The sequence below is a fragment of the Mobula birostris genome, chromosome 9, assembly GCF_030028105.1.
Source record: "Mobula birostris isolate sMobBir1 chromosome 9, sMobBir1.hap1, whole genome shotgun sequence".
Taxonomy (NCBI): domain Eukaryota; kingdom Metazoa; phylum Chordata; class Chondrichthyes; order Myliobatiformes; family Myliobatidae; genus Mobula; species Mobula birostris.
The window spans coordinates 125,708,691-125,735,412 of record NC_092378.1 but is presented as its reverse complement, the minus strand read 5'-3'; the positions used below and the strand labels follow the sequence as shown (position 1 = coordinate 125,735,412).

Genomic DNA, 26,722 nt, shown 5'->3' with positions numbered 1-26,722 from the left:
ATAATCTTTTTTGCCCTTCCTAATTAAGCCCTTTGTCCTCCTCTGCTGAACTCTGAATTTCTCCCAGTCCTCAGGTGAGCCACTTCCTCTGGCTAATTTGTATGCTTCTTCTTTGGAATTGATACTATCCGTAATTTCTCTTGTCAGCCACGGGTGCACTACCTTCCTTGATTTATTCTTTTGCCAAACTGGGATGAACAATTGTTGTAGTTCATCCATGCAACCTTTAAATGCTTGCCATTGCATATCCACCGTCAATCCTTTAAGTGTCATTTGCCAGTCTATCTTAGCTAATTCACATCTCATACCTTCAAAGTTACCCCTCTTTAAGTTCAGAACCTTTGTTTCTGAATTAACTATGTCACTCTCCATCTTAATGAAGAATTCCACCATATTATGGTCACTCTTACCCAAGGGGCCTCTCACGACAAGATTGCTAATTAACCCTTCCTCATTGCTCAAAACCCAGTCCAGAATAGCCTGCTCTCTAGTTGGTTCCTCGACATGTTGGTTCAAAAAACCATCCCACATACATTCCAAGAAATCCTCTTCCTCAGCACCTTTACCAATTTGGTTCACCCAATCTACATGTAGATTGAAGTCACCCATTATAACTGCTGTTCCTTTATTGCACACATTTCTAATTTCCTGTTTAATATCATCTCCGACCTCACTACTACTGTTAGGTGGCCTGTACACAACTCCCACCAGCGTTTTCTGCCCCTTAGTGTTACGCAGCTCTACCCATATCGATTCCACATCTTCCCGGCTTATGTCCTTCCTTTCTATTGCGTTAATCTCTTCTTTAACCAGCAACGCCACCCCACCTCCCCTTCCTTCATGTCTATCCCTCCTGAATATTGAATATCCCTGAACGTTGAGCTCCCATCCTTGGTCACCCTGGAGCCATGTCTCTGTGATCCCAACTATATCATAATCATTAATAACAATCTGCACTTTCAATTCATCCACTTTATTACGAATGCTCCTTGCATTGACACAGAAAGCCTTCAGGCGCTCTTTTACAACTCTCTTAGCCCTTATACAATTATGTTGAAAAGTGGCCCTTTTTAATGCTTGCCCTGGATTTGTCGGCCTGCCACTTTTACTTTTCTCCTTAGTACTTTTTGCTTCTACCCTCACTTTACACCCCTCTGTCTCTCTGCACTGGTTCCCATCCCCATTGTGAACTAACCTCCTCATGCCTAGCCTCTTTAATTTGATTCCCACCCCCCAACCATTCTAGTTTAAAGTCACCTCAGTAGCCCTCGCTAATCTCCCTGCCAGGATATTGGTCCCCCTAGGATTCAAGTGTAACCCATCCTTTTTGTACAGGTCACGCCTGCGCCAAAAGAGGTCCCAATGATCCAAAAACTTGAATCCCTGCCCCCTGCTCCAATCCCTCAGCCACGCATTTACCCTCCACCTCATCGCATTCCTACTCTCACTGTCGCGTGGCACAGGCAGTAATCCCGAGATTACTACCTTTGCGGTCCTTTTTCACAACTCCCTTCCTAGCTCCCTATATTCTCCTTTCAGGACCTCATCCCTTTTCCTACCTATGTCATTGGTACCTATATGTACCACGACCTCTGGCTCCTCACCTTCCCACTTCAGGATATCTTGGACACGATCAGAAATATCCCGGACCCTGGCACCAGGGAGGCAGACTACCATCCGGGTCTCTGGACTGCGTCCACAGAATCGCTTATCTGACCCCCTTACTATCGAGTCCCCTATCACAACTGCCCTCCTCTTCCTTGCTCTACCCTTCTGAGCTACAGGGCCAGACTCTGTGCCAGAGGCACGGCCACTTTCGCTTCCCCCGGGTAAGCCGTCCCCCCCAACAGTACTCAAACAGGAGTACCTATTGTTAAGAGGCACAGCCACCAGGGTACTCCCTATTACTTGACTCTTCCCCTTCCCCCTCCTAACCGTGACCCACTTGTCTGCCTCCCGTGGCCCCGGCGTGACCACCTGCCTGTAACTCCTCTCTATCAACTCCTCACTCTCCCTGACAAGACGAAGGTCATCGAGCTGCAGCTCCAGTTCCGTAACGCGGTCCCTTAGGAGCTGCATCTCGATGCACTTGGCGCAGATGTAGACGTCCGGGAGGCTTGGAGACTCCAGGGCCTCCCACATCCGACACCGAGAACAGCAAACTGCCCTCTCACTCATACTGCCCCTCTCCTCAAATAACAACAGAAAATGAATGCCAAACCTTCCTTGCCTCGCCAGTTTCCACCTAAGCCCGTTGAGCCGAAGCCCTTAAGTCTTCACTCTGCTCCCGGCTCACTCCACTGCCCGCAAACTACGCTGCCCACTCTATGAGGCTCTGTTCCTTTTAAATCTGCCGCGCTGCACTGACCGATGTCACACGCCTGCGCAGTCCCGCCTCTCAGAACGCCGTTGGAGAAAAAACAAATAACGAAAATTTCAAAAATGTCTTTCTCAGCACTCCCACTCAGACTCTCAGACTCCTTCTTCGAATATGCTGTCACAATTTGATTAAGGAATTCTTCGTACAATTTCTTGTTTGAATAGCTCCTTTACAACACAATATCAGTACATGTACGATAATTGTCCCCTCAGTATTATCATCCACTTTAAATGTAGTTTTATCTGACTAGGAGCCAATGTTGCAGTAGAACTTGATGTGAAGCAAATCCCTTAAGAATAAAGAACCAAGTTATCTGGCTCCATAGACTGTTTCATAAATGAAGCACCCTTGTTGATAAGTTTAAATTCCTGGCTGTTCCTAGTATCGTTTATTTACTTGCAGCATTTATTTAGAGATACAGTGTCGAATAAGCCCTTCCAGCCCCTCGGCCCGCATTGCCCAGCAACCCCTGACAAACCCTAACCTATTAACAGGGCAATTTACAAAGAACAATTAATCTACCAATCAGTATGACTTTAGACTGTGGGAGGAAACTGAAGCACACGGGGGGGGGGAAACCCCATTACACAGGGGAAAAAAAATCTCTTTAAGAGGACACTGAGATTGAACTCCAAACTGCGATGCCCCGAGCTACATTACAAGAGTCCTTTTTAAGTGAACAGGGCAGATATACTAAGACAATCAGTTCTTTGTCCAAAATTTTAACCGTACTCCGAATCTCCTAATGTCAGCTAAGATTTATTATTCATTTCCGTAGATGCTGCCTGACCTGCTGGGCTCTTTCAGCATTTTGTGTGTTGCTTATTTTTCTTAGCATTCATCTGCTTCTGAGTACATATATGTATACTTAGATACGCTAAAGGTACTTGGAGTCACCATTGATTGAGCTTTCCCGCAAACAAAGAACGCCCAAGGGAATGAAAGATATATCATCACCTTCTCTTCAACACTTTTACAGCATTTTAATATGAACCGAACCATTTCATATGAAAGGTGATACAAACATTCACACTGAAAGCCGAGAATCATACACTAGTGATCAAAGTTGGACTTTGAGACAGTGAGCCTAACCACACCATGCCCCAGATCCTGTAGAGTGCCTTAATGTTTACATTCTGCCTGTGAATGCAACATTCCCTGGCACTTAACTCCTGAACAGAACTATGCTCTCCCACATTGAAATCAAGACGAGGGCAAAATAAAAAAGTTTGATCAACAAAACTAAGCCTTTAAGCTTTGCCATCTGTTAAGGCAATCAAGCTTCAATAATATTCCAATTAAATTTTTAAACATTCAGCTGCTATGAAGACATTAAAAGCGAAATCAACTAAAATTACTCTAAAAACATGAAAAATTAAGATTCGAATTTATTTAATGCAAGAAGATAACAGCTTTGACAGATGTAAAGTTAGTGGTAAGTAGTTTTGGGAATTTGGGGAGAAATTCAGGTAATTTCAAAGCACTCCTCCTTCCCTCTTCTTCCAATTCCTATTCTGGTTCCCATCTTACCTCTTCTCACCTCACCTGCCTATCACTTCCCTTTGGTGCCTCTTCTCCTTCCCTTTCTCCTATGGTCTACTCTCCTCTCCTATTAGATTCCTCCTTCAGCCCTTTTCTTTTTCCACCTATCACCTCCCAGCTTCTCACCTCATCCACTCCTCCCCCAGCCCTCTCCCTACACCCTCATTGGGCTTCACCTAGCATGCTCTAGCTGGTGCTCATTCCCCTCCTCCCAGCTTCTTATTCTGGCTTCCCTTTCAGTCCTGATGAAGAATCTCAGCCCAAAGCATCAACTTTTTTTTTCCTTTCCGTAGATGCTGCCCAGTAATTTCCTTAATTTTCTTGTGCATTTCTTTGCTGTTGTTAATATGGCCTTCTACTTCATTGCATTTTTGATTCAGCCATTCCTCCTTTGCAATATTGCACAATTGTCTGGTCCGTCTGTCTAGCTCCCTGTATTACTGGATTTAAGAAATTACTGGATTAAGAAAACCTCCTCTTCAGGATGCATAAGATCAGCAGACAGATCCATTAATAACAGATTCAGATAAAGTATGTGAGAGGTGGATTCAGTATATAAAGCAGCTTTTTGAAGATAATAAAGGGGAACCCCCAGATATAAAACACCCTCATTCTGGCCCACCTATTACCAAAGAAGAAATAACTAAAGCGATGAAAATCCTGAAAATGGTAAAGCCACTGGACCTGATGAAATTTTAGTGGAAATGATATAAACCGTAGAAGAGCTGGGCATAGATACTCTTTTTGAACCGTTTAATGGCATATATGAGTCTAGTGTATTACTGATGATCTCTTGAAATCAGTATTTATAACTCTGCCAACAATTCCTGGAACTATTGGCTGTGAAAATTATACAACAATCAGTCTTATGAATCACATAATAAAGATTTTGTTGAAAATTTTTCTGAGTCGAATTAAAAATAAATTAAGACCAGAAACTTCTAAATTGCAATATGGGTTTATTGAGGATAGAGGAACTAAGAACAAAATTTTCATACTTTCAGAAAGGGCAATTGAATATCAAAATGATGTCTTTTTAAGTTTCATTGATTTCAATAAAGCATTCAGCAAAGTGCAACATGAAAAATTATTTCAAATTCTCAGTAAACATAGACAGAAGGGACCAACAACTGCTTCAAAATTTATATTGGAACCAAACGGCGGTGGTAAAAATTGATGATAATATAAGCAGTTGGACTAAAATTCAAAGAGGAGTTAGACAGAGATGCGTTGCATCACCGGAATTATTTAATATCTATAGCAAAATGATTCTCAGAGAAATGGAAGACCTAGATGGGATAAAAATTGGAGGTGTTAACATCAACAATATAAGACATGCAGACAATACCACCCTAATAGCAAGTGCTGCAGAAGACCTACAAATCCTCCTAGACAAAGTAGTACAAACTAGTGCAGATTTTGGTCTAACCATCAGCTGTAAAAAAAAAACAAATGTGTGGTAATGTCAGAACAGCAGGATACTCCCAACTGCCAATTATACATCAGTCACCAAGAGATTGAACAAAAGACCAGCTTTAATTACCTTGGTAGTTTTATATCACAAGATGCTAGAGGTAAAGTAGAAATAAAAAGAAGAGTTGTCATTGCCAAAACTAACTTCCAAAAAATGAAATCCATTTTCACCAACAGGCACATTTCTATGACAACAAGGCTTAGGCTACTAAAATTTTACGTCTGGTCAATCTTGCTGTATGCTTCCAAAACATGGACTATAACACCAGAACTCCAAAGGAACTTTGAAGAAACAGAAATGCAGTTTCTTAGAAGAATGCTGAAAATATCATATAGAGATAGGATAACTAATGAGACAGTACTCCAATGTGCCCATACAATAAGATCTTCAATGAAAACATTAAATGAGAGGGAACTTAAATTCCTGGGCCATGTCATCAGAAAGGGAGAAATAGAATGTCTTATATTACAAGGCCGTATGCCTGGGAAACATGGTAAAGGAAGGCAAAGAAGAAAATATATGGACACTGTGAAAGAACTAACAGATCTATATGTGTGAGATACCATTGATGCTGCGAGGGATCGTTCGATGTGGAGAGCCATGATCGCCCAAGCGTGTAATGCATAAGGCACATGAAGAAGATGCTGCCCGATTTGCAAAGTTCCTCCAGCATTTTGTGTGTCTTACTGTGCCTTTTCTGTCACAGATTACCAGCAGTTTTCTAAAACCCATTTCCTTCATTTAAAGGATATTAGAGGCATACTTATATTTTAATGAAAGCAGCCAAAGTCACATTTGGTATTTCTCAGGTTGACTAATCAGCACCCTGAACAGTTAAGTCATTTAATCATACAGCTTGGAAAATAACCCTTTGGCCAGTCACCTCAGTACAGGCCATCACTTCCACCCATTTCCATTTCCCATTTCCCAGAAACTGTCCGGTACTCTTCACTCCCAGTCCACTTCAAGTGCTCGTCCGAAATGCTGTGACAATATCTGTTTCCACCACCCGCTCTGGCAATGGGCTCTAGGCTTCAACCATTATATAGAAGGAAATAATTCTTCCTCAGATGTCTTCCAAATCTTCCACCCTCATCTTGAATTGTGCCTTACGGTCATAGTTATCTGCACCAAGGAGAAACATTTCCCCTATCTATCACCCTCAATATAGTATACTTCACAGAGGTCTCCCCTCAGCTTTCTTCATTTCAAAGGAAACAAACCTAGCCTATCCAGTCAATCCTCATAACCAGTACACTCCATCCAAGCAACTACCTAGTGAATTACCTCTGCATGCCTTCCAGTGAATTCACACCTTTCCAATGGTGGCATAGATAAATACTGTAGTGAAAAAAGCATTTGGCATGCTTGCCTTTAGAGGCTAAGTCATTGAGTACAAGACTTAGGACTCATGTTGCAATTGTACAAAATGTTAGTTAGATCACACAAAGCATTGTCACCGTTCTGATAACACCACAGGAAGAATGTGGTAGCAACAGAGAAAATACTACCTAAATTGGATGGCTATAATTTTATACAAATTTGGTAGGCGGGGGTTATTCTCAGTGGAATGTAGGAGTCTGAAGGGTAACCTGAAAGGTGCTTATAAACTTGAGGGACATAGATTCTAACCATATATCCATCTTTCTCCCCCCGACAAGGCAGAGAAGGATAGAACTAGAGGGCATAAGTTTAAGAACTTGGTGGAAATTTAAAGTGAATCTGAGGTAATTTTTTCTCACAGACATCTGAATATTTGGCCAATTTGCCAAAGGTAGAGGAGGCACAGAACCTAGAACATTAACAGCACAGTTAGCCATGATGTCATTCTAAACTAATCTGATTGCACTGACCTATGCCTGTTTGCTTGTGTCTAAATGCCTCTTTAAAAATTTCTCTCAAATCTGTTTTTACCATTTCTACTGGCAGCACAAACTACTGTGTAAAAAAAAAACTTGACTTGCAAATACCAAGAATTACATTAAACACAGTATTAAATTTCAATTTTTATCTATAGCAAACCAAGTTGTTGCAAAAGTCAGACTAAGGGTCTAGATATTTTACTCACGGCTGTTGAGCCATGAAGATTAATACTGATGCAGGTAGGAATACTAACTTAAAAGCTGACACATGAATATATTCATGAACTCATCAACTGCTTCCTGCAAATCAGAAGTTACAATGCAAAAAGACTGATTTAAATACAACATATTATCAGCTTCAATGAGCCCTTGGCGGCCAGTCCAGTGGAATACTCCACTCCCCTCCCCTCTGGATCACTGAACTGAGGAAGCAAGTATTGACCAGCACAGGTCCAATTAGTGATAACACCCTGATCGCACAGGGTGTGAGAAATATTAGATAAAGCCTTGCAATGTTGTTGTGTGAAGCCTCTGCCATAATGGATGTGAGATGTGCATGAGCTTGCTGTAAAATTAAAGTGCTGTAGTAGTGGAAATTGTTGCTACGTGCAATGTGTCTTTTGTATTGTGCCTCCTGACATTAAGATTTTTAACTGATCTATGAAAGTGCAAAACATGGGGAAGCATAGATGGCCAGTAGTGCTGTAATTGAGATAAAAGATTTGATATATTCTTTGCACCGGAACACACATGAAAATTAAAATATTTTCTAGGAATTAATTCGGGACATGGGCACTCAACCTCAGCAAACACCATCTATCACTGAAACTGCACAATAGGTCGTGATAGCTTTCTGTCGTGGAGCATATATGAACCCCTCATCCACTTAAATATCTAGAAATGCCAGAAGAAATCAGAATATCTGCTATAATCCCTGCTCTGCCACAGGACCTTTTAGACATCCAGAACACATGTAAATCTATCAATACCAGCCATAGATATTTGTCATTTCCCACTGCTGCATTTGTGGTTTCAATGAGTAGCAGTTAACTTCACCTGATCAACACGCACAAAATGCTGGAGGAACTCAGCAGGCCAGGCAGCTTCCTCAACCTCCTGCTACCTTCTTACTCTGACTTCTCCCGTTCCTTTCCAGTCCTGAAAAAAGGTCTCAGCCCAAAACGTTGACTATTTTATCTTTGCCATAGATGCTGCCAGGTCTATTGAGCTCCCCCAGCATTTTGCATGTGTTGCTTTAGATTTGAGGGAATTGAGGGGATTGATTGGATTCGGTGTTGAGGGGATGACGAGACGGCCTACAGGGATGAGGTTCAGCACCTGGCTGTGTGGTGTGCCAACAACAATCTGGTCCTTAACACCCAGAAGACCAAGGAGATCATTGTGGACTTCAAGCATGCCAGGAGTCACACTCACATCCCCACCTACATCAACAGAACTGTAGTGGAGTGTGTATCAAGCTTCAAATTCCTTGGTGTCCACATTTCTGAGGATCTCACCTGGTCCCTGAACTCCTCCATCCTGATCAAAAAGGCGCAACAGCGCCTTTATTTCCTGCGGAGCATGAAGAAAGCTCACTTCTGTCCCAGGATACTGATGGACTTTTACCACTGTACCATTGAGAGCATACTCACCAACTACATCTCAGTGTGGTATGGCAATTGTCCTGTATCGGACTGCAAAGCACTCCAGCGTGTGGTGAAAACTGCCCAGCGGATTATCGGTACCCAATTGCCCACCATTGAGAACGTCTACCATAAATGCTGCCTGGGCAGGGGAAAAAGCATTATCAGGGATGCATCTCACCCTACCCATGGACTTTTTACTCTCCTCCCATCCGGTAGGCGCTACAGGAGCCTCTGCTCCCGCACCAGCAGGCACAGGAAGAGCTTCTTCCTTGAGGCCGTGACACTGCTGAACGCTGAACCTCACATCACAGCACTAAGCAGTATTGCATCCATATTGTACTGTCTCAGTACTTTTATATTTGTGTGCTGTAGCACTTTTTTTATTCGCTGTTATTTTGTAAATAACACTATTCTTTGCATTTCTGGTCAGATGCTAAATGCACTTCATTTGCTTTATATCTGTACTCGTCACAATGACAATGAAGTTGAATCTAATCTAATCTAATTTCCAGCATCTACAGATTTTCTCACATCTGTGAACTTCACCTGGTAGTGACTGAATCTGCATCCGATGAAATAACTAACAGTTACTGATTGCTGAGTGATGCAATGGTATTATTGAGGTGGAAGCACACAAATCTCAGGTGATTCTGCACTGTCAAACCAATAGATTATTTATGCATCATCATTTCCAGGGTTTTCCACCAACTTCCCTCCATCATCAGTTTCTGAATAGAGCTATTACAGAGGTCCCAACTGGCCATAAAGTGAATTAATGGCATGTGTGGGGAGTTCCACTGGGTGCCTTGGCTAACAACGTTTCCTTGCCCAACACCACCACAAAACCAGATTAACTAATTGCTCGATCATGGACCTCGTACACATATTAATATTCATGATTCAAATAGTGAATGGATCTTAAATAACTCCCTGGAAAGCACTTGGGGAAGACTCAAGGATATGAAAGACATTATACAATATGAACTCAATCTTCTAATAACTGCAAATAGTTACAAGCGTTAACATTTTTCAACACCAAAACTTTATTGTAATTATTCCATTAATAGGATTTTTTTTTTGCCTCTTAAGGATGAAATACCTCCCACGAAAGGCTGTTCTCACTCTTATTATTACCCGATTTCGCCATGACCTTCTGAATGGATGATGACCCAACAGCTCTAACTACTAATCCACCTCAAAATAAGAGCAAAGTTAAAAATTTAAATTTAGTGCAGGCATTTATTAAAATATTGATTTTGCAATGTTTCAAAATAATATTATAATCTGTTTCATTTTATAAATTACATGATACAAAGCTTCCACCATTAAACTGCATTATGATTTAAATACATTATCCCAAAATATAAATTCCCATTTAAGGCAATCTAAGTGCACACAGCAAAATATGTATTATGATGTATAGAGTTACATAAAAATAAATAGGTGTTTTTATCAGAATAAATTCAACCATTTAAATAGGAAACTTCTATTTTCTTACCCCCAAATTATAGTACATAGAATCTTTACTATTATATACATATAAGAAAATATCACTTTAACAGAACATACATGGTGCATCAAATTCTTTCAATATTTTTTGGAATAACAGTGTTTTTCTTCCATTGAATATCAGCTTTATAAAAAATAGTTACTTCGGCAGTCCTGGTTCTAAACATTAATTCACGATTAATGCAGCATTGAAGTCTTAGCTTAATTAAAACAGTGGTCTCACCAAAACATTTACACAGATAAAACATAAAACACAGCAGCACTTTACATTCAAGTTTCTTTATAAAATATTATTTTAAACCTATTCAGTAAGTTTGTATAACTTACTGTTTAATTAGATTGCCTAAAGCATCAGCATGCTGCTTTGGAGCTCATGATAAATAAAACATCTGATGGTAATAGTTCAGGGAAAATTAAGTGAACCAATACAAAACCACAAATTAAACTCCAGATTGTGTGTTAATGAACCTTATCTAGATCTTTATGAAATAAATATCTGGTTAGTTTGGCTAAAAGGACAGATTGCATTGCATTAATATGTCTTAACATATTTATACAGTTGCTCACTAAAAAGTATGTCAGGGGATTGAATTTTTTTCACAATAAAACAACAAATCCTGAAAAAAGGTGAGAACTGGAGAAAAGTTTTTTTTAATGATGTGTTTTGTTAAGAAAAAATTGAGCAATTTCCACTACTAACTAGAAGTGTGGTGACAGAGAAAGACTTAATGTTTGAAAAAGATTGAGAAACTTAAGAGATATTACTGATTTTCTATAATAAAATGTGGTTATACATCAGAACTGGAAAATTTCCATTATAATATTGAGATTATATACATCATGCAATTCAAGTTTTATTAAACTCCAGCACACTTGTATTTTATACCCAAAGATCTTTAATGTCTTGTACAATCCTTGACCTAACCCAGTGTCTATTCTAAGATGCAAATTAATTTAATTTTTAAAAAAAGCTGCCTCCTACACAGTTTTTAGTTTGTACAATTCAACATTTGCAAATATTCACTCTCTGAAGATTTAGCATTTGTGTCTAGATTAAATCTCTTTTGGAAGGCTTGATAATTTAGCTTACAGGAATTCTGCAAGAATGCAGAACATAACAATTTCCTTTCCAGATTGTTTAATCATGAGCTAATATTGGTAAAGTGATATATCTACCAAAGAAATTACAATGAGATAATAAAAGCTGAAAAGGAGAAAATTCCATATACTTATATATTCTAGTATTTACTAAGCAGTAGTCTTGGATGCCAGGCCTTTACAGTCATTTTGAAGACAGAACTATATTTGGATGATAAAGCTTTGGTAGAAATTGTAATATTAAACTGCACCAAAGGCTGTAATGTGTTCCATCTCGGAAGTGCATTGCAGAAACTAATTAAGTCTAGTTCAACTCCCTATTCCTTTACAATATGGAATAAAAAGTTTAATAGGAACACAGGAACACTATTTGTAAGTCTTCCTTCATGTCACACACCTTTCTGACCTATAAATGTCATCAATGTGTCTAAATCCAGGGACTCCCCAACTAGAAACGCCCTGAGAGTACTATCATCCAAAGGATGCTGAGAGTCAAGATGGTAACTGGCCACCATCTTGAAAGGCAATTTGAAAAAGATACCAAATGATTACCATACCAGTGGCATGCTCATCAATAAGTTAGAAAGAAAAATCTTAAAAATGCAAGGTTGCATATTGCTGGCCACCCAGGGACAACAGAAGTTAATTTACTCCTTTAATTGTAAAAGATTCTTTCTCTATGATACTCCAGAAAATATGGTGTGCAGGTAATTATAAACAATACTTTTAGTACACTGTACACTAAGAACTGAATGATAAGCTTTGAATAATTAGAATAACTGTTTGTGAGGTTTTCTTAAATGGGAAATATATAGTTGAAAACTAAAATGTCTCTTGAAAAGGGCTCCCTTCAGCAATCACATCCGGAAATCGATTAAATTATTATTCCAAAATATTGCAATATTTTTGTGTATGGACAATTCTTGTTAAAACCAATATAACATGAATTTCCCTCAATGTTCTGCTACACTTGACATGGTTCCACAGTGAAATAATCTCTCTGGTACCTTCAAGACCAAGAGACAGACAAATTTTGAAGCACAGATCAGTTATAACACTGCACAATACACTGAAAACATTCTCAGTTTTCAAGGAAGGAAAGATAATTTAGCCAGGCAACTTTTGGGATTAAACTGTAAATGAATTTCAAATGTGCCAGCACCCCAATTAATGCACAAATCAAAAAGAATAATTCATCACTTAATTTTTTTAAGGGTGGTGTAACGTGCTTAATTAAAATCATAACTTTCAGTTCTTTGGTGTCTAAAGTAATATAATTACTATAGTGATATAACTCATTAGCTAATAACTTGCTAGCCTGATTAATTCTCTTGCATTGACTTTGTAGCAAATGATACATTGTCAGATGTTTTATTAAAAATGAAGACTTTATGTATCTACAACAATAATACAGGTAACAAAAAATAAAATTAACAAGTTGCAATATATCATATTGGCCAATATTACTACGGACCAAAAAAGTGCATGAAGCTACCTTTTTGTTAAAGAAAACATCAGATGTCTCTTCTATTTAGGTATAAAAATCTATCTGCATCTTGCAGAAAAAGTCAAAAATAAATTAAAATTATCTTGTCATTTTTATAGAAATTTAAAATGTTTATGGTCATTACTTCTTTTACCACTACTTTTAACATGCAACAACAAAACACTTTATGAATGTATTCCTGTTATAAAAAAGAATGTGTTTCCTCAATTTAAGCAAATACAGCTAAATTGGCCTGGTCAACAAACAACGTACAAGTCTTCTTCTACATTAGAACAAATCTGGTATCCGCATGTAATTTTACGTGTCCAGAACTGCAGGCTTATGTGCTTTTTACCTGGTGGTAACAAAAATACCACACTTCCAGCAACAAGAATATGCCAAATGCTGTGTGTGTAATAATAGTTCTCCTTAGTTTCCAGAAGTCCATATACAGCAATAGCAATTAATGCTGCACCTATTCCTGGCAATAAGAAAAATACCCAGCGTTTCCATGTTGGAGGATAGCAATACCGGCGTTTCACACACCGAGATACCTGAAAGGGATGAAAAGAAGATTATTCTGTCTGTTGGCTCACTAGTAACTATTTAATATTTAATTTAAACACCTGAAAAATGCTAAGTTTTATTTGCTTCAATTAAAAACCTGATCTATAGACAATGCCAATAATACCAGTAAAAACAAATGGAACACTCCCACATGGATTCCAGAGAAGTATCTTACTTGAACACATTCAGCACAAGGCAAAACTGAAAGCATATGAACTGATGCTTAAGCAATACAAATCTCAATTGTCCAGTATAGTAAAATACTAACTACTTCAGAGAAAAACAAGAAAAGCATACATCAAGTCAAATTTACAAAAGGGGCCAAAAACAAGAGGAAGTCTGCAGATGCTGGAAATTCAAGCAGTGCACACTAAATGCTGCAAGAACTCAGCAGGCCAGGTTGCCTCTGTGGAAAAGAGTACAGTCCACATTTCGGGCCAAGACCCTTCAGCAGAGCTGGAGAAAAAAAAGATGAGAAGTGGATTTAAAAGGTGGGGGGAGGGGAGGGAGTAACACAATGTGATAGGTGAAACCGGGAGGGGAAGCAGTAAAGAGCTGGGGTTGATTGGTGAAAGAGATACATGGCTGGAGAAGGGGGAATCCAATAGAGAAGGCCATGGAATTAAGAAAAAGGGAGAGGAGCACCAGAGGGAGGTGATGGGCAGGCAAGGAGATAAGCTGAGAGAGGGAAAAAGGAGATGGGGAATGGTGGGGAGGGGGGGACATTACCAGAAGGTCCAGAAGCTGATGTTCATGCCATCAGGTTGGAAGCTACCCAGACAGAATGTAAGGTGTTGTTCCGCCAACCTGAGTATGGCCTCATTGCAACAGTACTGGAGGCCATGGATTGACATATCGGAATGGGAATGGGAGGTGGATTTAAAATGGGTGGCCACTGGGAGATCCTGCCTCTTCTGGCGGACAGAATGTAGATGCTCAACAAAGCGGTCTCCCAATCTACGTCAGGTCCCACCGACATACAGAAGGCCACACAGGGAGCACCAGACACAGCATATGACCCCAACAGACTTACAGGTGAAGTGTCGCCTCACCTGGAAGGACTGTTTGGGGCCCTGAGTGGCAGCGAGGGAGGAAGTGTTCCATTTGCAAGGGTAGGTGCCAGGAAGATCAGTGGGGAGGGACGAATGAACTAGGCAGTCGCATAGGGAGCAATCCCTGCGGAAAGCAGAAGGAGGGGGGGAAATGTACATGGTGGTGGGATCCCATTGGAGATGGTGACAGTTTCAAAGAATTATGTGCTGAACGTCGAGGCGGTTGGATGGTAGGTGAGGACAAGAGGAACCCTATCCCTGGTAGGGTGCCGACGGGATGGGGTTAGAGCCGACGTACGTGAAATGGAAGAGATGTGGTTGAGGGCAGTATTGATAGTGGAGGAAGGGAAGCCCCCTTTTTTTTTGAAAAAGGAGAACTTCTTCGTCCTGGATTGAAAAGCCTCATCCTGAGAACAGATGCGGCAGAGGAGGAGGAACTGAGAGAAGGGGATGGAGTTTTTACAAGTAACAGTGTGGGAACAGGTAGAGCCAGATATCAGTAGATACGCTGTCTTCAGAGATAAAGACAGAGAGATCGAGAAAGGAGAGGGAGGTGTCAGAAATGGACTACATAAATTTGAGGGCAGGCTGGAAGTTGGAGGCAACGTTGATGAAGTCGACAAGCTCTGCATGGGTGCAAGAAGCAGCACCAAAGCAGTTGTCGCTGTAGCGTAGGAAAAGTGGGGGATGGACACCAGTGTAGGCTTAGAACATGGACTGTTTCATGTAGCCGACAAAAAGGCAGGCATAGCTGGGACTTACATGTGCCCATGGGTATACCTTTTTTTGAAAGAAGTGGGAGGAGCCAAAGGGGAAATTATTATGACCGATGACAAGTTCTGCTGGACGGAGGAGAATGGTTGAGTCTGGTGTCCAGAAAGAGACAGAGAAAGATAAAAACAAATAAGTTGATTTAATGCAGCAGTTTGACAGTTAACACTCAAGGACGAAAGGTGATGGACAGGTGCCATGTTGGATACAGGGAACAGAATTTTGGAGGTGGGTCAAGGAGCTGCATCAACTCTAGACTAAACTCTCAAAACGACAATAATTCAGTGACTCTTGGGTTGAAAGAGACAGGTGCCAGTGGCTCTTTGTAGAAAGATGCAAGTTCAGAAATTCTCTTATTGTCACTTCCAGTGTAAAGGTGACATTAGCCAGGAGTGGAAGCTGAGAGACTGGAGCTGAACAGGAAGTTGCATTCAGATCAATCTGCACAAGTTATAAATGTGACAAGCAGGTGGCAGAAATATGAAACTTTGGAACAAAAGGCAACTGTTGCTGGTTAAGAGTTCATTTTAAATGTGTGATTGTAATATTTTTGATTCCAAAAACACAGAAAGGTGTCAAGGAGCAAATATGGATAATTGCAATTGTTAGATGACAGATTGGCTGTTCTGCAACTTAATAGCTAACTAGAACCAAGGTTGTCAAATGACCTTCTACTCCATATTCACAAGCAAGCTGATAAAGAGACAATCAAAAAGTCAAGATTGAAGGCAAAGATACAAGACTCATTACTCAAGTGAAAACTGATCCTTTGATTTTTGTCAGACCCTCAGAAAAATCTTTCACCACATTTTAATCTTTTTCATTACTGTATAGCCTTTCCAGGGCAAAACTTGAGAGTGCATCCAATACATAATTGGCAATTGCTTTATCAATGTAACAAGCTAGTGCAAGTGTTGCACTCAGATCTGAATTTTACTTCTTATAAGGAAGTGGTCCAAAGTTATTGGACAATCAGAAATCAAAATCATTAGAGGAGACAACAGGAATTCTGCAGATGCTGGAAATTCAAGCAACACACATCAAAGTTGCTGGTGAACGCAGCAGGCCAGGCAGCATCTGTAGGAAGAGGTGCAGTCGACGTTTCAGGCCGAGACCCTGCGTCAGGACAAAGGGCCTGAAACGTCGACTGCACCTCTTCCTACAGATGCTGCCTGGCCTGCTGCGTTCACCAGCAACTTTGATGTGTATCATTAGAGGAGAGCCATTTTTAAGAAATGGAAATGTCACAGAAAACAACTGACCATGTGTGAGAACCAGTTTAGGAAGAGGATTACAGAGGACTAGATTCATAGATTCCTACAGTTACGGAAACCAGCCAATCAACCCAACTCATTGATGCTGACCAAGATGTCTATCAACACTAATGTAATTCACCTGTATATGGATCATTTACCTTTAAATCTTTCCTATTTATGTACCTCCAAATATCATTTGTGCGTGATTGCAACTGCCTCAGCTACCTCCTTTGGCAGTCTGTATACCATCTCCCCATGAGGAAAAACTTGGTCCTCAAGTCTCCTTTCAATCCTTTCCTTTTCACCTTGCCTAGCTTCAGAGTCCCCTACCTGTGAAAGAGACTAGCTACATACCCTATCCATGCTCTTCATTACATTATAAACCTCCATAATGTCACCCCTCAGCCTCCATTGCTCCAGGAAAAACCATCCCAATCTATTACTCAAGCCTTCCTGTCTAGACAACATTATTGTGAATATTTTTGCACCCTATCTCGTTTAATCCTGGTCTTCCTACAGCACTACGACTTGAACTGAATATAGAACTCCAAGTGCAGCCTAACTAATGACTCGTACAACCGCAACATAACTTTTTAAACTTATAAACTCAATATTTTGGCAATGAAAGCGGCATATTATACATCTTCTCCACTCTGTGTTGCTGCTTTCCCTTGTACCCTAAAGTTGGCTGTTCAGCAGAATTGCCTGGAACTCTACCATATACTGGCCTGGTTCAACTTTCTACAATGCATCACTTCACACTCGTCCCAATTAAATTCCATCATCCATTCCCTTGCTCAGTTTTCCAGTTGATCTTGATCTTGTTGTAACCTTAAATAATCTTCCTCACTCTCTCCTAGACCATGGTATGGTGCCTCCAATGCACAGGACCGCAAGAGGCTGGAGAGGTTGAAGACTCCACCAGTTCCATCAAGGGCACAATCCTCCTCATCATCAAGAACCTCTTTAAGAGGTGGTACCTCAAAAAGATAGCATCCATCATTAAATACCCTCAAGGTCCAGGGCATGTCCACTTCGTGTTACCACCATCAGTGAATCGGTATAGAAGCCTGAAGACCTACACTCAATGCTTTAGAAACAGCTTCCTTCTCCTCCACCAGATTTCTGAATGGTCCATAAACCCATGAATACTACTTCGTTATTTGTCTTCTGCATTATTTTTATAACATATTTTCATGTCTTGCATTATACCACAGCTGCAAAACAACGAATTTCACAACACGGTAATAATAAACCAGATTCTGCTTTTGATCTGCAAATTTAATCATGCCGCCCACATTCTATTTAAAATCATTAATATAAATGATGAACCATAAAAGATTCAGCACCAATCCCCTCTTAGCGCACCACTGATTACAGATTTCCTATTCTGAAAAACAACCTCCACTGTCACGCTCTGCCTTTTACCCTCAGACTAATTTTGTTTTCAGTCTGGTCCATAAGGAGAGATACAAAGGAATAGAAGATGAAGCAAGGATCAACACGACAGACCATAAGAAGTGTGAGAAAGTTAATCAGGAAGAACTGCAGTGGCTTGGTAAGCCTGGACTTCAATGAAAGTAAAACTGGAAACTAGTTCAAAGTTCAAAGTAAATTTATTATCAAAGTACATAAATGTCACCATATCCTATTCTATCAATGTGGCCATTCACATTAGATACAAAGAAACACAACAGAATCAATAAAAAGCTGCAAAGACAAACAACCAACATACAAAATATGGAGAATGGTTCAACATAGATGAGTTAGGATACAAGGATCATTGTCAACTCGGCTTAGTTAGGAAAGTTTATGATAATGAGAGTCCAAAAGACAACTAATTCAAAAGCTCAGAGTGACCAACTATCAGACAAGTTTCAAAAATAGAAATTTGTTAATAATAAACATCCATCAGAGAGCAACAGGGATTCCAACAGAAGATCCCAATTTGTGAGTTAGCAAATACTGCGTGGGAAATTAAGAGTAGGGCAGTAATTGTTTACCCATTTACAGAGCCCATGTAGGATGACCATATTCCCAAAATGATAGCCAGTTATAATGGGGAAATCCAACAAACCTGTGCCAGATTGAACATGGTACAAAAATGGAATTGCATTGACTTCAACAGATGAAAATATGGAAAGAACAAAAGCAATCAATTGTTTGAATGTTTATAACTACTTAAACAGTTTAGGAATTTAAATATGTCAAATTAAATTGCTTTAAATTTCTAAAATAGCTTTTTGAACATTACAAATGTTTCTAACTAGCTTTGACAATACTGGCCAGGCCAGGGGCAGCAGCTTAGGAAGAGTTAACAACTCCCAGTGCTAATGAATGGGATTTAAATGATGTAGTTATTTACATGCTGTATCGATTTAAAGTTACATGCTAAAAGACCATGTAACTAACTCCAAGTGATGGAACCAATTATGGACCACGTTCAAATAGGAGAAATATACGGCATGAGTGCAAAATCTCTTTTGTAGTTAACATTAAGTGATTACAGTTCACCAAAGAATAGAAATTCTGGCCAACAGATACTCCAGCTCAACTGCAGTTGTGAGATTGTGAATTAATCTTTTTAGGATTAAATAGGAGCAGCTGACTACCTCAACTCCAAGTTGTATAGATTTATATTATGCCCATCCACCAATTTTGATCAAAATTAAAGTTTAAATAAAATTTGTCTTTTAAAAAAAAGTTTGATGTCTAAGATAACACTCACCCATGCAACTACCATGATCGCCAGGGCAACAAGGCAAGGCCCCAATAAGTTCCAAAGACCACGTCGGTCTAATTGCATTGACATTGCAATCAATAAGGAGCCAAGAATAAAAAGCACCTTTGATAATGAAAGCAAAAGTTTAGTACAACTTCACCATTTTCTACAACATGTTAAAGATATTAAGATATTGATCTGAATGTTTGACCTTTGATTTCTCTCCTTGAAAACATGCTAGTAATGCTCCAACATTGAATTTTGAAACAAAAAAATCAGGACTATTGACTTGTCTTAGATCACAACACCCTGGTAGTTGTAAAAGTACACCTTCTAAACACACTTCTCCAGTTCAGCACCATTCTTTTAGGACATGCACTAGACTTGTACGCAGATTAACTCAGTCCTATGTCAACCTGCAAGGCACAGTGACTAAATCCAATGAAAATAATACCATTTGGATTCTGGACTAGAAATTCATGCTGTTTACTTTCTGCTCTTTAATTTTTCAGTCATACTTTATTGATCGCGGGGGAAATTGGTTTTCGTTAGTTGCACCATAAATAATAAATAGTAATAAAACCATAAACAGTTAAATAGTAATATGTAAATTATGCCAGGAAAAAGGTCCAGGACCAGCCTATTGGCTCAGGGTGTCTGACCCTCCAAGGGAGGAGATGTAAAGTTTGATGCCCACAGGCAGGAATGACTTCCTATGACGCTCTGTGTTGCATCTCGGTGGAATGAGTCTCTGGCTGAATGTACTCCTGTGCCCAACCAGTACATTATGTAGTAGATGGGAGACATTGTCCAAGATGGCATGCAACTTGGACAGCATCCTTTTTTCAGACACCACCGTTAGAGAGTCCAATTCAATCCCCACAACATCACTGGCCTTACGAATGAGTTTGTTGATTCTGTTGGTGTCTGCTACCCTCAGCCTGCTGCCCCAGCACACACCAGCAAACATGATAGCACTGGCCACCACAGACTCGTAGAACATCCTCAGCATCGTCCGGCAGATGTTAAAGGACTTCTGAAGTTAGTCTAAGTACTTGTTGAGATATAGCCTGATGGTCAGGCAAGTGTTCTTTTAAATTTCGTTACAGTATCACAATTCGACTTAATCTGTAAATTTTAATCTCATTATTGTACGATCTGAACATACATTCTACACCCAATGTGAACACACAGCTGCCCTACACCCCCACAATCACTTGGTTGATTCATCAGACTTCATAATTCACTTCACGTTAACAACCTGGGAACATGTGAAATCCTCTGGACTTCACCTGAATAAACTTAACTCATTTTAATACTTCACTGCATCTACAATCTCAACCTTATCAAATCCCTCAATTTGTTCACAGCCCAAAAGGGGAAACAGGCCACTGGATTCAATAAGGATTTGGTATGAACAATTTGGCTTTACAAATAGCTCATTACTTAAAGTCCACGAGAAATAAAAATGCATATTATGTCTGAAAGAGTTCATTATGAGTTCCCTCAGAGGACAAAGAGTTCTGATGCAGGCTTTTGACCCAAAATGTCAACAATTTTTTCCTCCTACAGATGCTGCATGAACTGCCGAGTTCCTCCAGCATACTGCACATTATATCAGATGGTGTCAATGATTTGTTTAAAGTGAGAATAAATTAGACATTGAAACATTTTAATGATAACTCCACATTTCTGTGGAAAGATGATTAAAAAACCCAAACATCCCTTCAAAAATAATTGTAAATACTTACATACTTAAGTAGAGACTTTAACCTGGCCATACAGAGAATAGTAACCCACACAGATAAAACTGAGCCGAGGAAATCACAGTATTGAAGTGTATCATATTCCATAATGCACAAGACTGCTATCCCTGGTTGATCACACGCATGATAAAACTGTAAGGAATAAGTTTTTTAAAATTGTCAGTTGTCTGTTTATTCAAAATCTGTCAGACTAATGAAGTAAAATGATAATATCTACAATGGATGTTTTAATAAATATTAGTACAACAGCATCATTTAAATTGGCATTAGATTAAAAAATAACAGGTTGTGGGTACATGACAATATCTTGATACAGATTCATTCTTTTAAATAACTATAACCAAAAAAGTTATAAGGGCAATGTATAAATCTAAGTTTGCTAATGCCCTTTGGGTCCTTAACATTGTTATTTCTACCAAATCTGGCTTCATGTTAATTTAGTCACAGAATGAATCATTGAACACTAATGCTTTATATATAAATATATGAAACTAACAAGACTAAATAAGGTATTTTAGTTTTATCATGCAAACCATAATCGAAGAAAGCAAAAAAATTTAAGGATGCGTGTACACAGAAATTACTTGTTGCTATTTCTTCAGTATCAATTACAATATTCATGAAACACAATTATAAAAATAAATAACACCAAAAGTGAACTTCATTCAATTCACTAATTGTCACATAGCACACTCAAGTCCATCTTTGGAAGGCCTTAAACTCAGTATCAATGACGTCAAGTTGTAGAGCAAACGAGAAAAGCAACAAGATTTCTTCCTCTCCCGTTTCTCTCTTGTTCTCTAGTAGCTTGTGACACTGACTCGTTTTTTTTGTTCTTCCCACTCAATTGCCCCAGTTTGCTTCCATGCTGTACATCTCACTTTTCTGTAACAGTATTTTTAACTTCACAAAATATTCTCCCAAGGCAATCTTGAGAAAACGTGTCAGCTTTTTTTTTGTATACATGAAGTGATTGGTTTTGTGAGAATATTTTTATTTAAACAGGATAATCACTGAAACCCAGTTACATCTGAAGGCTATCTGCTTGTAGTCAGAGGAATTTGATTAAGATTCCTTTATTACACTGCTGAGGAAGTAAGGAGTTCCTCCTTCTTTAGAGCTCAAGGACCAGTAACGGAAAAGCAGAGTTAGTAAATAGATTGTAGCAACTACCCGTAGAGCTTGTCAAAAAATATGTAGGGATTTACTCTAGTGTTTATATTTTTTAAATTTCCAGCATTGTTATCAAAGGCACTCTTTAAAAACAAACTATTTATCTTGTCATCTATCTTGGGCACTTCCAGTACATACATGAATGCTACTGGGGCAACATTAATTGAGCAATTTTCTTAATGTATTTCAGGGAACAAAACAAGGGCTTTCCACTCAGTCTGACTGCATGTTAATTTAGGCACAGAGTGCATCACTGAGCCTCAATTTCTATATGCAAGCACAGGTGCAAGAAACAACCTCAAAAGTCCTGTAAAAATTTCACTTCAAGGGGAGAAGTTTCTTTGGGCTCAATGACAAATGCAGAAGTATTGTTTACAACTGAACTACTGTAAATATTGTGAAGAATTAAAACAGTCATACATTTTCACACCCAGTGCCACTCCTCACAGCTCGTTCTATAAAATACATACCTACTTTGAGCTCACGGCATTTTTTAAAAAATGAACTCAAAAACTGTGAACATAGTAACACATGATAGAAATTTAAAGTACATGCACACTATGTCTGGCCCATATCCCATTAGCCTGGGCAAGTGGACTCTAAAGTGACATTTTCATAACTGAAAATACGTTTTAAAATTAGAAAGCCTATCTGTAATTTTGATCCACCTGCTAACAATGAGCATCATTTCCAATGGGGTTTAATATCAGAAAGTATTCAGAAAAAAAATATATTTATTTACTTTACTATAATTATATTGCAGTAAAACTGAAACTTAAAATTACAATAGTTTTGATAAAAATGCAATTAATGTGTTATTAACAGTATCTCTACTGCTTTTAAGATTACCGTTGAGAAAACCATGGTGAAGAAATAAACAGCAGCCTCTACAAAGTAATAGCGATATACAGCAACCACAATCGGTGGAATGAACATCAAATTACTCAATGTCAGCAAGAGCGTTGCAAGCAATTGCTGTCCATACGATAGAGCGTAGGTATCATCTGTACAGCTCCATCCATTCCAGCCTAAGGAAGAAGAAGAAGGTAGAATTATTTTCTCACAAGGAACAATCATAAAGCATGGTGATCCACTAACAATATGCTTTATTGAAATAAAACAGGTCTTCATTTGAAGTAACGTAACAGATACTCAAGAATTCTTTACTCCATCAATAATAAATCCATGGCTTTTGTCTGTCGGCACAATACCTATCTTTTTGTTTGTTGTCAATGAAATGAGACAGACATACATTTTGTTATACATAATGCAAACTACAAAGATGAAGCATAGCTTCCAGGGTGATTTATTCCAGGTTAGAAGTTATTCTGCTGAGCATGCTTACCTGCTTTACAAACACATGCAGCATAAAGATATCCATGAGTTCGAAGAAGTCTGCATTCTCCATACACACCACAATCACCAATACAGGGACTCAGTACAGTTGATACAGTTATCAGAGCAGACTCCTTTACACAAACCTGATTGCTAAAAGACAGAAAATGATAATTAATAGTTAATTACATAAGTCAGTAAATTATTTTCCTTCTCAATGATTGACAATTTGGTGTTACTATCTCTAAATATATATTGATGAACAGCAGGCTTTAGACATAATACCCTCTAAACACATGGAGTGAATATCAGACAGGATCAAAAAGCATCATATCTATACAGTCTTGATGGCACAGAACACCAACTCCAGTTTTAATTGAACTGCTCCAACTATAAATTATACAGTCTGGCCAGCCAAAAAAGCAGACCATGTGTAGCTCTCAAAACTCTTAAGAGTTAATACGCTTTTCATGCACTTTAAAGCCTCAGAACTCATCCTCAATTTAGAATCTGAAGTTACTGACAACTCCACAATTACCTCAAAATACATTCCGAAAGTTGGTGGCCAAAATTATAAATAACCCCCAAAGTGTGAAGACATTATTGATCTATGCAAGAGTAAAATAACTCCTTTCAACTTGCTTAAGTATCTGGTAAGAGGCATCAAATATCATTGTTACTTAAAATATTACTTAAGATTTGTGAATGATAAATAATCACTATTAACAATTTTCTTTCCCCATCTTTACAAAAGCTACTATTGTTTCTCCATCATCTATTCATGGATTAGAATTTGACACCAGTTAAAATAAGCCTTTAAATTTGACTGTAGTGCCATGTAGCAAAGGCACATCAACCAGATGAAGCATCAATGCAACTGGACACAGACATTTAAAAAACTTATTAAAACAATTCTCCAAAAATATAACTCACAGATACACAATGTAGGATATTGCCTTGAAGACCCACACCTCAACGTTCAACAACAGCTTCTTCTCCATTGCCAACAGGTTCCGAAAAAAACCTTATTTTTACCTTGGACTATATTTTCCTCAACTTGCACTAATGTCATTACATTTATTTTTGCTTGTTACTCTGTGCAAGTTATAAGTAAGCTATTTTTGTAATGTACTGTGCTGCTCTACAAAAAACTAACTTTCATGGTTTTTATACCTGGATATTATATAGTGAACTTGTCTTCATTCACTGTACCCTGCATACAATTAAATTAATTTACAATTTTATATTGTGCCAATATAGTATTATTTTCATTCCCAAATATTTAATTAGTATTAGATTTGAGAAATTGTTATGTAGATGCTAACCCCTCAGTGTATGGTGACAGCCAAACCCAAAACTTAGTCCTTTCTCCATCACTGAGGACGTCACAGAGCTGTGAATGAACTAGTATGAACATCTGATAGAAACAGTTCCTTGCATTTCTAGACCAGGACATTTCTGAGCTACAAGCTACATCATGAATGGCACCATAAGCTTGAAGGGCTGTTATAGCCCACCCCTATTGTTTCTATACTGGGTAAAAGCAAAAAATAATTTTTTAAAACATTTTCTTGCAACAAAATTTGAAATGCATGTCCATCTAACCTCCATAATTTAGATATTACTAGTTCAAAGAAACAATTGTTAGCTCTCCCCTAACATTACATCACACAAATGCACACCATTATGAAGTGACTACTTGTACTTTAAGTATGCACAAAGTGGCATGTTTCAATTAGTACCAAAGTAATTTGATACACAATCCAATTATTTTTGTGGTATGTTACAACAAAACTCCAACAATCAGTTCAGATTAATAAAACCATCCAAGAGATATCTCCTTCTGTTTTGGCACATCTTTACCTCCCTCAACCACCACAAAAGGTCAAATTAATTAGCTTTTTATAATACTGCTGTGTCTGGAACTAAAGGATACATAAAGCAATTGCTATATTGGCCTACACAACACTGACAAAATTTCTTAACAATGTAATTCATTGAATTGCATGTTTTGCAGTCATAAAGACAAAAGGAGCCCTATATAAATGCACTTGACATTCAACGTACATAGTAGAAGTCTAGAATATTCAAAATTATTTGCTTCTGAACCTTCACTAGAAACAATAATCCATTTTGTGCATTATTCATGTCTTAATTCATTATGCATTGTCTTAATTCAAATTAATTTTTATTTTTATTCCTCTACGTGCAAATCATGGAATGGTGTCAGCCTTGGCTCAATGCCACCATTCACCCAACCATATCACAAAGTCAAGAATCTAAAGGCAGAACCTATAAGCTGGGGTGACACTTCACTCTATTACTGTGGAACACACACAAAATGCTGGAGAAACCTATCAGGCCAGGTAGCATCTATGGAAAAGAAATCAGGCTTCCTCCCCTCCCTGCACTTTCTCACTGACTTCTCCCCTTCATTTCCAGTCTAGAAAAAGGGTCTCGGCCCAAAACATCCACTGTTTACTCGATTCCATATATGCAGCCTAACCTGTTGAGTTCCTCCAGCATTTTGTGTGTGTTACTTTGGCTTTCCAGCATCTGCAGATTTTCTCATGTTTGTGATTCTATTACTGTGGAAGTCCAGTTCTGCCAACTGAAGTATTGTCTTTTGAATGAGACATTTAACATAGCCCCTTTTCTACCCTCTGTATGTGGGCTTAAGATGGTGGTATCCAAATAGCTAATGGCTTTTTTTGGCGAGTGGTCTTTCTTCAAATGACAAAATCGAAAGAGAATAAAAAGTAAATAAATTTACTTTATTGCTGTTGGCAGAAGATTCCTATTGTCAATGAAAAAATTACCTGTGAGAGCTTCATACATTAGTACGTACTTACATTGATTATGAAGTGCTTTGTGATATCCCAGGGTATTGAAATAACTACATAAATGTAACACTAGCCTTTTTAAAAAGAACCTGATCTTGGCAAGGCCCTAAATTTAGGAACTTTTTTTGCACATGCTTTATCCAACTTACCTCTGACCTGCTCAACATTAGAATAATCAATCTGCAATTGTACTAAAGATGTGCATTCATCTAGTTAAGTCTAAGTCAATTAAAGACTACT

At 38.7% G+C, this 26,722-nt stretch overlaps 1 protein-coding gene across 1 annotated transcript in view; it reads right to left on the bottom strand.

The window, feature by feature from the left end:
- Window positions 1-9,975: 9,975 nt before the first annotated feature.
- The window catches only part of pgap6 (post-glycosylphosphatidylinositol attachment to proteins 6), a 38,472-nt gene continuing 21,725 nt past the window's right edge, over window positions 9,976-26,722 (bottom strand). Inside the window, exons 9-13 of the mRNA XM_072268760.1 lie at window positions 23,650-23,792; window positions 23,154-23,332; window positions 21,117-21,263; window positions 19,372-19,488; window positions 9,976-13,551 (exon numbers count right to left, since the gene is read on the bottom strand). Of these exons, the coding sequence (XP_072124861.1) occupies window positions 13,255-13,551; window positions 19,372-19,488; window positions 21,117-21,263; window positions 23,154-23,332; window positions 23,650-23,792 (883 nt within the window). The 3' untranslated portion in view covers window positions 9,976-13,254. The remainder of the gene's footprint in view (window positions 13,552-19,371; window positions 19,489-21,116; window positions 21,264-23,153; window positions 23,333-23,649; window positions 23,793-26,722) is intronic.